The sequence below is a fragment of the Pimephales promelas genome, chromosome 24 (assembly GCF_988280905.1).
Source record: "Pimephales promelas chromosome 24, fPimPro1.hap1.1, whole genome shotgun sequence".
NCBI lineage: Eukaryota > Metazoa > Chordata > Actinopteri > Cypriniformes > Leuciscidae > Pimephales > Pimephales promelas.
Genome location: NC_142792.1, coordinates 26,938,868 through 26,954,083, shown reverse-complemented (window position 1 = coordinate 26,954,083; position 15,216 = coordinate 26,938,868). Strand labels below are relative to the sequence as shown.

Sequence of the window (15,216 nt, the reverse complement as noted above, 5' to 3'; positions counted from 1 at the left end):
GAATTTATTCGATGTTGTACACATTATATTGCATTTGCAGCAGCATTGTGAACTTTTGTAAAGACACGTTTAGCCATTACGTTTTAAATGCATCATTATATTCAAATTGCAAACACGAGGAGAGCATGAAAGACCCACAACTGGCAGATGAACGTGCTCTCCGAAACGGTAGGAAATAAAATTAGATAGAATGGAGGATTTTAACTGTGACGAGATGATTGACAGGGCAGTTTACGGTGACCCGGATGCACGCAGCACGCGACAGAGCTGTCCGTTAAAGATGACGTGATAGTATGTCCCAAAGCTTGCCTACTCTTTTGCTACACACTCAAAAGTATGCACTTTTTCCTCACAAAAAGAGTACATACTTTTAGGGCGTTGTATAAGTAAGCGAATTGGGATTCGTTTTGATAAACAAATTCGAACAGGAGAGTCACGAACAAGCATCACAGAACAGAGCAAGGCGACCATCTGAGCTTATAAAGCTTAAACTTTGTTATTTATTTATTAAATGAGCGATCGTTTCGCTTGATTAGACCCTTATTCATCGTCTGGAATCGTTTAAAGCCCTTTGAACAGTTTGCACTGAAACTGTCTGCCGTTTGGTTCCCATTGAAGTCCATTTTATGGAGAAAAATCCTGGAATGTTTTCATTTCGCCTGAAGAAATAATGACATGGACATCTTGGATGACATCAGGGTGAGTAAATTATCAGCAAAAGTTTTTTTAAAAGTGAACTAATCCTTTAAGTGCTAAATGACGTCTAAACCGATGCCAGATTTTTATAGCTTTTATAGCACTGAGTGTGCCATTGGCAGCTTGGAGCATAATACTGACAGAGGGTTATATCGAATGGGTGATTTCTTCATCTGTGCCCAGCTGGCTTTCTCATCTCCCCTCAATAAGTATAGAATTGCCCTGATATTCACCGACCAATAGTAATTTAGAAAGTTCGGCAGGGCAAGCCCACCTAAGCTGCGGGGTCTTTACAATATTTTATCCATTGCCCTTGGGCGTTTTTATTCTAAATAAAACTTATAACTTGATTATTTAAATTACAAAAAAATTAAAAAAAAAAGATTTTGTGAGAAAAATTGGAAAATGTATAAAAACTTGGGCAAAACAGTCATCTTAATGATAATCCTTCCACCTACACTGTAAAAAAAATATTTTCAAGATTTGTTATCACAACATTTTTTCTTTTGTCAAATCAACTTAAATAATTTATTTAGTTGAGAACTTATTATTTTGAGTTTCTGATGATTAAATAATTGTATTAACTCACTTTTTCCAGTTCAATCAACCTAAAATTTTAAGGCAACCAGGTTACTTACTTTTTTAAGTTAAACCAACAATATTTTTTTACAGTGCAGGGAAAGGTACAAGGAGTCCCACTTTTCAAACTACGAGTAAAAAAAGAGTTGACTTTATAAAGCTCTTTACAATTCTGTGTAAACCAGACCTCCAAATGTTTAAACTTTGTCGTGGTGATCTTAAAAGGGATTGAAGAAGAGAGCGCATCTGGAATCTTTAGTTCACTCTTTTGATAATTCACTTTATAACCAGATAGCTGGCCAAATTCATTAAGTAAATTGAATACATTTGGAAGACTCGAGGATGGGTCAGAAATGTACAACAACATATCGTCCGCAGATAGAGATTCTTTGTGCTCTAGATTCCCCCTCCACACCCCCGTAATATTAGCAGATGTCCTCAAGGCTATGGCTAGGGGTTCAACTGCCAAACGGAGAGGCGATAGAGGACAGCCCGCGCTTTAGCTAAAAAAATGGTGATATGTTATTGTTGGTATGTGCCGCAGCCAATGGGTCTTAATGTAAAAGTTTAATCCAAGACATAAAGTTGGATCCGAAACAAAACTTTTTAAGAGTAACAAAGAGAAAATGTCATTTCACCCGGTCGAACGACTTTTCAGCGTCGAGCGAAAGAATAACTTCTGAAGTATTAATCGGAGAAGAGCCCGTTTGGTCAGGGTCATGTGATGATTTTAAAGGGGATTGAATAGTTGTGTGTGTGTGTGTGTGTGTGTGTGTGTAGTTGTGTATGCCTGATGAAGGTCGTGAGACTGTAATGTTGATGATGAAATGATGATGCTCGTCTGCAGGAACTGATAGTCGCGGGACTTCCTTGTGTCTGCTGATTGATGAGGACAGACGTGTATAATGCCATGGGTATTAAACTGGTATTACAATGTCAACGAGATTTATGAGGACTTTTTCGTATATTTCCTCATCTAACACACTAAACAGTTTCTTTTTAAAATGCAGAAAGCTTCCTGTTATGGGTTGGTTTGGTGTGTGTGTGTGTGTGTGTGTGTGTTAGCAAGTTGGGTTTTTTTTATATTCTTTATTTTTGTTATTTTTCCACAAGCAAGAAAAAAAAAAGGGAACAAAACGTCAACAAAACACAATCAAAACAGACAAAATATAAATAAATAAATAAATTACTCAGTATAGAGAAACACCGACATTATAAGCGTAGTATTCAGATTGTCACAAAAAGGTTATTCTTTGTTACAATAAAGTATTGAATGACTTGAACCCAAGGGATACATTCTTATACATTTAAAGAATAGCAAATATACAATACCTATATGAGTAAAAAAAATAAAATAAATAATAAAAAGAAATAATAATAAATAAATAAATTACCACTACTGCAACACATTTAACCCAATTCCTGTAGAGTGTCTGCCCAAGGTCACTAAATCGCAACTGTCTTTATTTTATTCAATTAACCTAAATCTGGTTGTACAGTATATGGGTTATATAATCAATCCAATCTCTCCATAGAACTGAAAATAACTGGGACTCTTAGAGCATAGGTTAGCTTCTCCATTGTAAAGATATCATGCACTATATTCTTCCAGTCTTCGAGAGTAGGCAAAGTTGGTTGCAGCCACTTTCTTGTAATTGCTTTCTTGCTTGCTATAGTTAGGATTCTGAACAGGTATTTGTTTGGAAAAGCGCTACTAATCAAACCCAAATACATCACCTCAAATCTGAAAGGAATTTGAATCTTAAAAATTATTTCTAAACAAGTATGTATCTCGTACCAATATTGATTAATGGAAGGACAACTCCAGGAAATATGAAAGTGATTTGCCTTGTCAAACCCACAACTTCTCCAGCAATTGGGTGATTGTTGCTTAATCTGGGCAGGTGTGGAAAAAAACCTAGAAACACCTTTCCACGCAAACTCTCTCCAGAACAAAGAATGTGCAGTTTTCCATTGTGACTCGCATATACTTTCCCACTCCTCTACCGTAAGACTCAGATTACCTTCTCGCTCCCATCTACTCTTTATGTATAATGTGTCTACCTGTCTAGCTTGTTGTAGCCCACCGTACAGCTTTGAGATTATGTTTTTACAGACATCTGATTGATAGGCTGAAAAAAAACCCATTTTCTGCTTTCCTTAACACATCTCCTTTAGCATGTTCTAAATAGTGGCGCAGTTGTAGATATCTATAAAAGTCTTGGTTCTCCAGCCCATGATTTCCTTTAAGCATTTGAAAGCTCTGGAGATTACCCTTGTTCATAAATGTACAATAGGCAGTTAAGCCTTTAGTTGTCCACCTTTTGAACCTGTTATCTGTTTTATTAGGAACGAACTCCGTATCATAGGCACACCAGCGCAGCAATACCATTGAATCTTTCACATCACGTAATTTCCCTATCTTCTTCCAAATGTTTAAGGGTACATTTAACCAAGGATTATCTATAGTTAATAAATTATTTATCAATCTAATATCACCCAAAGCTGCCTGAACTGGAACATCCTGAGATATGACACTTTCTATTTCCTTCCATCTAGATTGGTATGCTGGATTACATAAATACACCAGGGGTTTGATCTGGGCAGCATAATAATAATCACTCAAACAAGGTAGTGCCATTCCCCCCTTTCCCTTCAATAGCTGTAATGTTTTAAATCGAATTCTGGGTTTCTTCCCTTTCCAGATAAATCTTGAAAACAATTTATCCCATTCTATGAACTGTTGTATTGGTATATTCACTGGCAGAGACTGAAATAAATATAAAAGTCTCGGCAGAATGTTCATCTTGACTGATTCGACCCTAGAGCTCATGCTTAAAGGGTTAGTTCACCCAAAAATAAAAATTCTGTCAGTATTTACTCACCCTCATGTTGTTCAACCCCGTAAGACCTTCGTTCATCTTCGGAACACAAATTAAGATATTTAAGATATTAAGATCGCTCCTGCATACAGTCCATAGGCTTCTTGAGGGAATGACTCTTGCTGTCCTCGAAAAGTAATTGAAGACATCGTTAAAATAGTCCAAGTGACTACAGGGGCTCAATCTTAACTTTATCAAACGACGAGAACACTTTTGTGCGCAAAAAAACAACAAAAATAACGACTTTATTTCAACTATTCACTTCCTTCTCCATGAGCCTGTAAGTCAGCTAACGTAGTGTGATTGCGTAGAGCTACGTCACACGTAGGCTCACTATTGGCCGACGCTGGTCATGTGTGTGTGATGCGTGTGACGTACAATAACAGAAGCTTACGCTATTAAACTAGTTACCTGACTCGCGCAGAGGGAGAAATAAACCAATAGTTGAAATAAAGTCGTTATTTTTGTTGTTTTTTTGCGCACAAAAGTGTTCTCGTCGTTTGATAAACTTAAGATTGAGCCCCTGTAGTCACTTGGACTATTTTAACGATGTCTTTAATGACTTTTCGGGGACGGCAAGAGCCAGTCCCTCAAGAAGCCTATGGACTGTATGCAGGAGCGATCTTAATATCTTAAATATATTAATTTGTGTTGCGAAGATGAACGAAGGTCTTACGGGGTTGGAACAACATGAGGGTGAGTAAATACTGACAGAATTTTCATTTTTGGGTGAACTAACCCTTTAAAAAGGGGATAAGATTCCATCTAGATGTTTCGGTTTTAATTTTTGAAATTAGAGGTGCAAAATTAGCTTGAAATAATCGTGATGTATCTTTTGATAAAATTACTCCCAAATATCTCATTGAAACTGAATCCCAGTTGAGACAAAAACTCCTGGTAATGAAACCAGGTGGCTTATAATTAAATGAGAGAACCTGGGTTTTCTGTACAGTATGTTCACCTTATAGCCTGAAAATGAACCATATGTCTCGAAAAGTGACATCAATTCTGGAAAAGACTGGGTTGGCTGTTTTAAGTAAACTAAAATGTCATCTGCAAAGGCAGCTACCTTGTGCACTCCTGTCCCCATTTCTATACCTATAATTTTGTCATTTTGCCTTATCCACTGGTTAAGGGGTTCTATGAATAGGACAAATAAAATAGGGCTAATTGGACAGCCCTGACGTGTTCCTCGTTCTAGAGTAATCTGATTAGAAAGATCACCATTCACCTTGATTCTCGCTAGTGGTTTATCATATAGTGCTTGAATCACATTAATAAAAGATTGGTGAAACCCAAATCGTTTCATAACCATAAAGAGGTACTTCCACCTAACAGAGTCGAATGCCTTTTCCGCATCTAATCCGACTAATAAAGCTTCAACATTGTGTTTAGTTATATAGCTCATAATATGTAGAGAACGCCTAATATTATCTTGAGTTTGCCTCAGCCTGACAAACCCAGTCTGGTCTGGATGAATAAGTTCTGGAATAATTACATCTAATCTTCTAGCCAGAATGGATGTAAATAGTTTGTAATCTACATTTAAGACACTGATAGGCCTGTAATTTCCACACTCAGTTTTATCTTTACCTTCCTTCGGTATAACTGAAATAATGGCTTCCCTCCATGAGGGAGGGACCACCCCACCTTTTAATATCCAATTGAAGGTGGCAAGTAACATAGGGGACAATGGCTCTCTAAGGGATTTATACCATTCTGAGATGAATCCATCAGTGCCTGGAGACTTGTTTACTTTCAACCTCCTAATAGCTATGTTCAACTCCTCTTCCGTTATTTCAGATAATAGTCTCTTGTTATTTTCTGGAGAGATTGTAGGCAGATTCAAAGAATCAAGTATTTTTGTCCCCCTCTATTTTCCTCTGGGAGTATAAATTCAAAATTTTTACGAATTTCATCCAAGCCATTTTCTATTTTTTTGGTAGTAGGATTACGGATCCTGTGGATCGAATTTTCCGCCTGTTGTTTGCGTAATCTATATGCCAAGAGTTTAAAAGGTTTGCCTCCCACTTCGTAGTATTTTTGCTTAGTAAATATAAACTTTCTCTGTACTTCTTGCATGTACAAATCATTAATTTCTTCCTGAGTCTTTTTAATCTCTTTTTTCACCTTGGAGTCCAAATTTCTCATGTTTTGTCTTTGTAACAGCTCTAGATGTTCCTGTAATTTATTAAGTTTCTCCTGCCTGGTCTTTTTGAGTAGCGAAGTGATGGCAATAATTTTCCACCTCATCACCGCTTTACATGCATCCCAGAGGATAGGTGGTGAAACCTCCCCATTGTCATTATTTTCCAAGTATGTGTTAATTTCTGCCTTCATCTGCTCTTTAAGTCCATTTAAAATACTAGCGTTTAATCTCCAGAGCGTAGTCCTTGCTTTGTTATTCAATTCGAAAGTCAAGTAGATAGGACTGGTCAGAGAGATCTATTGTTCCTATCTCGCAGCTCTTTATCCTGTTTCTGTCTTTACTAAAGATAAAGAAATAGTCAATTCTAGAATAAACTAAATGTGGAGAAGAAAAATGGGAATATACCCGCCTTGAGGGATTAAGATATCTCCACACATCTGTTACTCCCAGCTCTTTCATGATCACATTCATTTTCTTACTTATAGGTTTGATTGACTTGAAAAACTCCCAGAAGAATCTAATCTAGGATTTAACCTAACGTTGAAATCCCCTCCACAAATTGTAATCCCTGTGCTTTAGTAGCCAGTAAATCAAATATATTTTTATAAAAAGACCAATCGGATCCTGGAGGAGCATACACATTAAGGAAAGTAACTAGGGAGCCCTCTAAATTTCCTGTGATCATGACATATCTACCCTCTTTGTCCGTGATAGTAGATATAAGTTCAAAATTTACTTGTTTTGATACTAGTATTGCCACTCCTCTCTTATGGCCAGCTTTATAAGAGAATGAAAAAACATATTTAAAGCTACACCTATTCAGCTTGCTGTGTTCTACCTGTGTAAGATGTGTCTCTTGTAAAAGAGCAATTTGAACATTCTCTTTTTTGAGTTTTGAGAAGATTTTGCTTCTTTTTTAACTGGATTGAGTACCCCGTTCACATTGAAAGGGATCACCTTAATATTATTTAACATCTTTTCCATTTAACATACACCTTATCTTGCAACCATTCTTATGATTCAGCAAATGAGCAGACACCCCCTTTACTGCAGTGCACAGCAGTTGAACACTCAAAACAAAATGAGAACAATGAAGAACCATTAACAAAACAAAAACTTCAAAGACTTCCAATAAAGAGGTCTCTTTTCTGACCTCGGATGAGCCGAAACAGAACGGCCCTGAGGGAAAACCTTCACAGTCCAATAGGGAAGGGCCCGCTTTACTGATCACATTGGCAATACAGCTTGCGCTCCTGTGTCAGATCAACAGCTGTCCTCCGACATTCAATAATACTTTTCTTATAGGTGAAAACACTAGCGTCAGAAAACTATAAACGGCACAAACTATTTCGGAGAAAGAAAAAAAAACAAAAAACAACTTAATAGAATCAATGGTCGGAGTACCGTTTAAAAGACTGAAGCTTTTCCTTGTAGGCTGGTTTGTCTCTGGTGCGGCCTCGTTCCACTCTTTTACCAGCCGTGCGCCAGGCGAGACGTTGAATTCGCTCCATTAGTGTCCTAGGAGGCTGAATGACAGTGATGGGAAATCCCCTGTCAGCTAAATCTTTCGCAGTGTTGTATACCTGGATCGCATCTGGAAAAAAAACCCGTAGCTAAGCCGGGAAGGGGGTTTGGAACTTGATCATCTTCTCCTTGAGTAGCTTCTTTGCTTCATTATATTCCTTGCGCTTTCTAAGTACTTCTGGGGCATAATCATGATCAATGTTCACTTTCCTGTCCTGCCAGACAAAGCCCTTCTTCCTCCACGCGGTTCGCAAGATTTCCTCCTTCATTCTATAACTGAGAAAGTTCACCACGATTGATCGCGGTGGTGCGTTTTCTGGCGGCCGTGGAGCTAGCGCGCGATGTGCTCTCTCAATCTGAAAGGATAACGAAGTGTCCAACTCCAGTTTCTCCCTCAGCATATCCCCGATGAAAGCAATCATCGATGGCGAATTGCCCTCTGCCCCTTCCACGACCCCGTAAATCCTGATGTTGTTCCGTCGCGAACGGCCTTCTTTATCTGTTATCCTCTCTTCTAACTGCGTCTGAAGTTTCAAAACCTCCGCCATTACGCTTTCGGTGTTTTGCGATCTCTCCTCCAAACCGACGATTCGTTCCTCAGCTTCCTCTAATCGGTCGTTGGTTTTTTGGATGTCCTCCCAGATAGCAAACTGACATTGAATCAACGTGGAAATATGACATCGAAACAACGTTGATCTGACATTGTTTTGCTCATCGAATTAACGTTGAACCAACGTCAGACGCGTCATTCTTTCAAAACTAACGGAAAATCAACTTGAAATCAACGCGTTGTTTCAACGTTATGAAAGCAAACCAATTTTTGATTTTCATTTAGCTTTGAAGAATGCCGCGTCTGACGTTGGTTCAACGTTAATTCGATGAGCAAAATCAACGTTGTTTCAATGTCATGAGAGACGCCGTTTCCACGTTGATTCAATGTCAGTTTGCTGTCTGGGCTCTTTAATGTCTTTTAGCTGATCAAAATTGTCTCTCCTAAAATCACGCAACTCGTGGAGAATCATAGCCAGGCTGACGGACTCCTCGGGTTCGCTGGTGCCTCCTTGCTCCAGTACGGTATCCTCCGGACAAACATTTAATGGCGACTCGGCATTTTGCCCCCGTGCATCTCGCTCTAATTTTCCAGATTGCTGTTGTTTCTTTTGTTTTCGCCTAGTGCGTACTTGAGCCCCCTCTTCCATGACTACAATAATGGCAATTCGAGTTTGTTTCTCGAGTTTCGGGGCTAAATTCTATTTCTTGGTCGGAGAGCTAACTTTTCAAGCTGCCATCAGTTAGATGACGTCACCGCGTGTTAGCAAGTTGTTCTAAAGAATGTATATATCATTAATTAAAAAGAAGACGATGTTCTACGTCAGAAGTTGTTTAGTTTGATTTTGAGACGTGATTTAATGTCACACAGTTAAATCTGTTTCTGTATCGCATGTTTAAACTTTAAAATCATTCTTATTAACAGGTTAATATATGTTTTCTCTGGGTATCTTATATAATAAGTTTGGAAGTTTTAGAGAATGTATTACAACTGAACTAAACCCATTATATTCAGTGGAGTTATTGGCTAGAACTAACACTGCTCCATCAGCCTGTGTGAGATGGGGATCTGTATAATTAAACACTCTGCTAATTCTGTTTAATGACTGCTAATAAATATTTTGTCCTCCACATTTTCTCAGTTCACTCATTGATTTCAGCTTCATTGTTGTATCTTCGTGTAAAAAGATCATGCATCAATATTTATTTCCTATGTTGTTCTTATTTTAAGGCCTGTGTCTCATTTAAGACTTCAGTGTAAACGCACACTTCCGTGACTGAGTAACAGCATCGCATAAATAAGGATTTATTGCAATAAGGAAATAAGGATTTTTTGCCATTGCAACACTGGTTTCTTATTTATCTAGGCTGTTGAAATACTGATGAGAGTCAGAACTGATGGGTAACGTATTTTCTTGAGAAATCGCATCTGGTGAAAGGGCCTTTCTCAGACAACGGCAAGACTAATGCACGAAACGCATACGAGACATTTCATGGGGCATGGGAATTTATCATCATGAAATCATGAAATTATACATTGGGGTATAATTGTGTCGCGATGACATGATATTCTTGGCTATGACTATAGTTAGATGTTTTTGAGCACCTAACCTAACCATTTCTCTAATAGGCACATACAATAATTTATTCAAAAATATCAAATATTTCAAGTCTTCTGGCCAAACGATTGCTTTAAAGAACTCCGGCACAAAATGAACCTTTGGTCTAAAAAAACATCAGTACCTGGTCAACCGTTCTCTGAGATTTGTTTTCATGATAATCGAATGTAAAGAGTTTTATCTCTAAAAACTGTTCAGCGTACAATGCTAGTATTGGGGGCATTTACTAAGTAAAAAGAAATCGCTAGTTTATACCACTAACAAGGGTCAAAATAGCCCCACACTAACGCAGTAACATAATGAGGCTCCATACATGCAAAACGAAGCATTGAGAACTTTGTAAGTGTACAGACCGTTTAATAAGATGTTCATGTATACAGGCCGCGCCATCTTGGAAAACAGTCACGACAAACTTCTGAACTGTATGAACGGCGTTCGGGGATCGACTTATCGAGACTATTTTTTAAGATGGCTCCTGTCTGCATACACGAAGTGAACTGTCTTCATAAAGTATCTTCTTATTAAACGGTCTGTACACTTACAAAGTTCTCAAGGCTTCGTTTTGCATATATGGAGCCTCATTATGTTACTGTGCTATTTTGAGCCTTGTTAGTGGTATAAACTAGCGATTTCTTTTTACTTAGTCAATGCCCCCATTACTAGCATTATACGCTAAACAGTTTTTAGAGATAAAACTCTTTACATTCGATTATCATGAAAACAGAGAATGATTGACTATGTACCGATGTTTTATTAGACCAAAGGTTCATTTTGAGTTCTCCTTTAAGGAACAAACCCGAAACTGATCACATTCACAAATCGCCTCCTGAAGAAGAGTATCGTCACTTTCATCATTATAAAGGCATTGGCTCTCGTGGCTGATTGCCACATGCTAATATTCAGACTCATCTTTGAGTTTGATGAGGCTGTTCACGGACCGGACAAAATAGGACTCTGTTCCTCACGCAATGTTATCGTATGACAATATACAAGATGCCTTTCCATACAAATAAACACAAGCGTGGACACATTTCAGCCAGCAAAGTTATAAAGGTATTTAAGTAGCTCACTTCAGATCTTAAAAATATCAACGGCCTTGGCGTCAGTTATCGGTTGACGGTCAAAGGTTTCTCAGCGAAAGCAATGGGGCTACCGTCCGTGTAACTGTTAGTTGTACAAACGAAAACTTGTTTAAACCAAACATTTTCCTCATGAATCTTTCATGTTCATATTCATGTCCTTTCACAATTATGCCATCATTAGTAACACACAGTTCATCAAGTAGTTTCCCAGCCATCACTTGAGGGACACATGGACATGCTTAAAGGAGTAGTTCACTTTAAAAAAAAGCTTTTGCTGATAATTTACTCACCCCCATGTCATCCAAGATGTCCATGTCTTTCTTTCTTCAGTCGAAAAGAAATTAAGGTTTTTGATGAAAACATTCCAGGATTTTTCTCCAATGGTCCAAATGAGTGTTTCAGTGCAGCTTCAAAGGGCTTTAAACGACACCAGACGATGAATGAGGGTCACAAATGCTCGCCTTGCTCCGTGAGACCTTTTCAACATAATTGCGTATTATGTGACGTCACAAACGTGCATCGCAGAACAGAGCAAGGCGAGCATTTGTGCTTATAAAACTGAAACTTTGTTATTTATTTTTAAAATGACTGATGGTTTTGCTTTATAAGACCCTTATTCATCGTCTGGAATCATTTAAAGCCCTTTGAACAGTTTGTAGTTTGCACTGAAACTCTCATTTGGACCTTGAACCGTTTGGTTACCATTGAAGTCCATTATATGGAGAAAAATGCTAGAATGTTTTCATCAAAAACCTTAATTTCTTTTCGACTGAAGAAAGAAAGACATGGAAATCTTGGATGACATGGGGGTGAGTAAATTATCAGCAAACGTTTTTTTTTTTTTAAGTGAACTAATCCTTTAAGAACAACACTAATACTCATTGCAAAACTTGGGGGGAAGTTCACTTCCATGTATCCCAACCTTAACCACACTCAGTAATCCCATGTTTGTTTCAAGGTCATTCTCTCTAAGGGCGGAGGCTCATACCTTTAGTATAAAAGCACCAGACACCTTGTTCATTTCACTTACTAAAACAAAGGTAAGTCAGTTTCACTTGGCATTTTCAGATTTCCTTCCATTTCCATTTTGTATTTTCCGAGACCAAACTGTTCTGCTTTAATTACATTGTAGGAGAACTCATTACAAACATTTTGTTGTGTAAATCTACAACTACAAAGGATGGCTGATAGCAAAAGCAAGTACTTTTTTATCAAACAGAAAACAATACCAGGCATCACTGTGATCTTTCCAGCCTTTAAACATGTTCAATGTTTTTTCCCCAGTGGTTTTGTCCCAGTGGAGCCCGACGTTTGTGGAAGAGCTTCTCCCGGCTGCTGAAAAGACAGCGCTTCTCTACCGTCTCTCGTACCTGGGCCTGGCCAGCTTCCCCAGCCTGGAGAGACTCATCCGCAGTCGCGCTGTGGAAACCCAGCTTCTGTTCGGATCATCGGATGCAACCATGTTGAAAGTACTGTTTCAGACTTTCTCTTGACTTCAGTATTTTCATCTCTGTCTGTTAGCTAGAGATGTAGCTAAGTTAGTCTCCCTTACCTGACATTTTAGGTAAAATCTTTTATATCCTCAGATGTTGTACACATCAACTTGGTTTGATATGCTTCTTATAAAGTTTATAACATTTTTATAAATTTCAACTTTGAACTTAAATTATAATAACAGTTATGAGCATTTTAGAAAGATTTACAGGACAAATAAGATTGCTGAACGTGATCTTACAGCGTGTCTCGTCCTTCTCACAGTGTATTTTGACCAGTGAGAACCTGGTTCAGTCGCTGTTCCCAATGCTGGCGAGCGCTGTGGAGAAAAATAAGCCGGGTTTGGCAGTCCAATTCCTAGAGAAAGCACGAGTCTGGATCAAAGACATTATCACTGATGTGGACAGGATAGTGGAAAAGTAAGAACATTTTCCTCATGAAAACACATTTTAAAAACACCTTGAGCTGTTCTACTAATTTCACTGTATAATTTCTTAAACATTGTATAGGTATGAGTTACACAACAAAGATGTAGCATCGTCCACCAGTGATGTTGTCAATGAAAAAAGAGAGGCAGAGAAAAAGATTACTGAACAAGACCAAAAGTTGAAGCAGGCTGAAAAAACCCTGAATGATCTGAAATCTGAACTCCAAAAAACCACACGAGAGCTCGATGAAACGGAGAAAAAGATCAACAGCAAAATCCAAGAGATTCAAGCATTTGCCAGATCCATAACCACAACGAGAAGAGGCCTCGGCATCTTCGCTGCCCTCGTTCCCTTCATCTGGCTAATTGTTAAAAGCATTTACGATTCTGTGCGTGACCCTGCAAATGTTGCACGCATGAAGGCTCTTGAAGCGGATCTGAATCGCCTCCTCGCTGAAAAGACCACTCTCAGACAGAAGCAGTGGCAGGTCCAAGTCAAGGTCATCGATGGCCAGATGAATGTTGCCAGAGCCAGTTTTGACCGGAGTGAGTCTGTTTTCTTTCACGTTCAACTCAAGTCCTTCTTTACAATGTGCCAAGATTCAATGTAGTTGTGTCTTGTTGAAACGTTTATTTCCCTTCTACAGACTCCATACCCGACCCCATCCATCTAAAGGATGTTCAGAGTGGCTTGACCAAGATTCAGGCCATTATGATTCAGCTCAAAAACTTCTGGGAGAGTGTTGCTCAGATGCTGGACTACCTGGAACAGAAGACCTTTGTTGGAGAAGATCTTATTAAAGACCTTGCTGACCTAAAAGAGGAATTTCTACTGTCAATCAAAACAGCTAAAGAGGTAAAATTAATGTTTACACTGTTCAAAACATTTTCAGTAAGATTTATATGATTTATTTTATTTATCCCCAAAGGGAAACCATAAATGAGTAGTTCACTTTTAAAAAAAACTTTCATCCAAGATGTCCATGTCTTTCTTTCTTCAGTCGATAAGAACTTAAGGTTTTTGATGAAAACATTCCAGGATTTTCTCCATATAATGGACTTCAATGGGAACCAAACAGTTCAAGGTCTAAATGAGAGTTTCAGTGCAACTTCAAAGGGCTTTAAACGACAGCAGACGATTAATAAGGGCCTTATCAAGCGAAACGATCACTCATTTTATAAATAACAAAGTTGAAGTTTTATAAGCCCAAATGCTCGCCTTGCTCTGTTCTGTGATGAGCGTTCGTGACTCTCCTGTTCGAACTCGTTCATCAAAATGAACAAATCTTTTTTCAAGTCATTTCGATCATTCCTTCATTGAATAAACCAAATGACTCAAAAAAGATTTGTTCATTTTGATGAACGAGTTCGAACAGGAGAGTCGAGCAAGGCGAGCATTTGGGCTTATGAAACTTAAACTTTGTTATTTCTTTTTGAAATGGCCACTCGTTTCGCTTGATGGGACCCTTATTCATCGTCTGGAATCGTTTAAAGCCCTTTGAAGCTGCACTGAAACTATCTTGTGGACCTTGAGCAGTTTGGTTGCCATTGAAGTCCATTATATGGAGAAAATCCTGGAATGTTTTCATCAAAAACCTTAATTTCTTTTCGACTGAAGAAAGAAAGACATGGACATCTTGGATGACATGGGGTGGGGTGAGTACATTATCAGCAAAGGATTTTTTTTTAAAGTGAACTACTCCTTTAAGGGTTCCCCCATTTTGTCCAGGGTTCATCTTAAAGTCTAATCTGACTTGTAAATGTTGTAATTCCACAGGCTTGGAACAGTTTTGGTGCAGGCTGTAAAAAAGCATCAGCCATCTTTAAGCTCCAGACCAAAGATGCCTACAGGTTTCTGGAGGTCAGCCCTTCCTCTCTCTCCAAGGCGGCGTGGGAAAAGGAGTACGAAAGTGTGAAAAAGCAACTGGAGAAAATAGAAAGTGTGACATCCTCGGCTACACCAGCCCTTTCTCAATGATCTCCAGAGCGTGACACGCACAAGTGTGTCATCCATATAGTTTTCTGTCTGATGATGCTGGTAACCTGGGATGATGACCTTTAGCCTTTTTAATGCTGTACTAGTAAAGCAGAAGAAGTCTGTACTACCTTCCACTTAACACTCTTTATATACTCCTCGCCATACGTGTCATCTCTTTATGAGCTCTTGCAAAAATACTCTAGTTGGATGGATAATGAATAAAAATGGATCAATTAA

General features: G+C 38.5%; 1 protein-coding gene across 2 annotated transcripts; it reads left to right on the top strand.

The window, feature by feature from the left end:
- The first annotated feature begins 11,901 nt into the window (after positions 1 to 11,901).
- LOC120480186 (uncharacterized) lies at positions 11,902 to 15,216 on the top strand. 2 transcript variants are annotated; one of them, XM_039673163.2, is made up of 7 exons: positions 11,902 to 12,120; positions 12,213 to 12,276; positions 12,365 to 12,549; positions 12,839 to 12,993; positions 13,084 to 13,547; positions 13,649 to 13,857; positions 14,779 to 15,216. In XM_039673163.2, the coding sequence occupies exons 1-7, from the start codon at positions 12,025 to 12,027 to the stop codon at positions 14,977 to 14,979; spliced, it is 1,374 nt and encodes a 457-aa protein (XP_039529097.2). In that variant the 5' UTR covers positions 11,902 to 12,024; the 3' UTR covers positions 14,980 to 15,216. The 2 variants fall into 2 exon arrangements, with proteins under 2 accessions (XP_039529097.2, XP_088983044.1); XM_089126918.1 differs by having other exon boundaries at positions 11,902 to 12,276.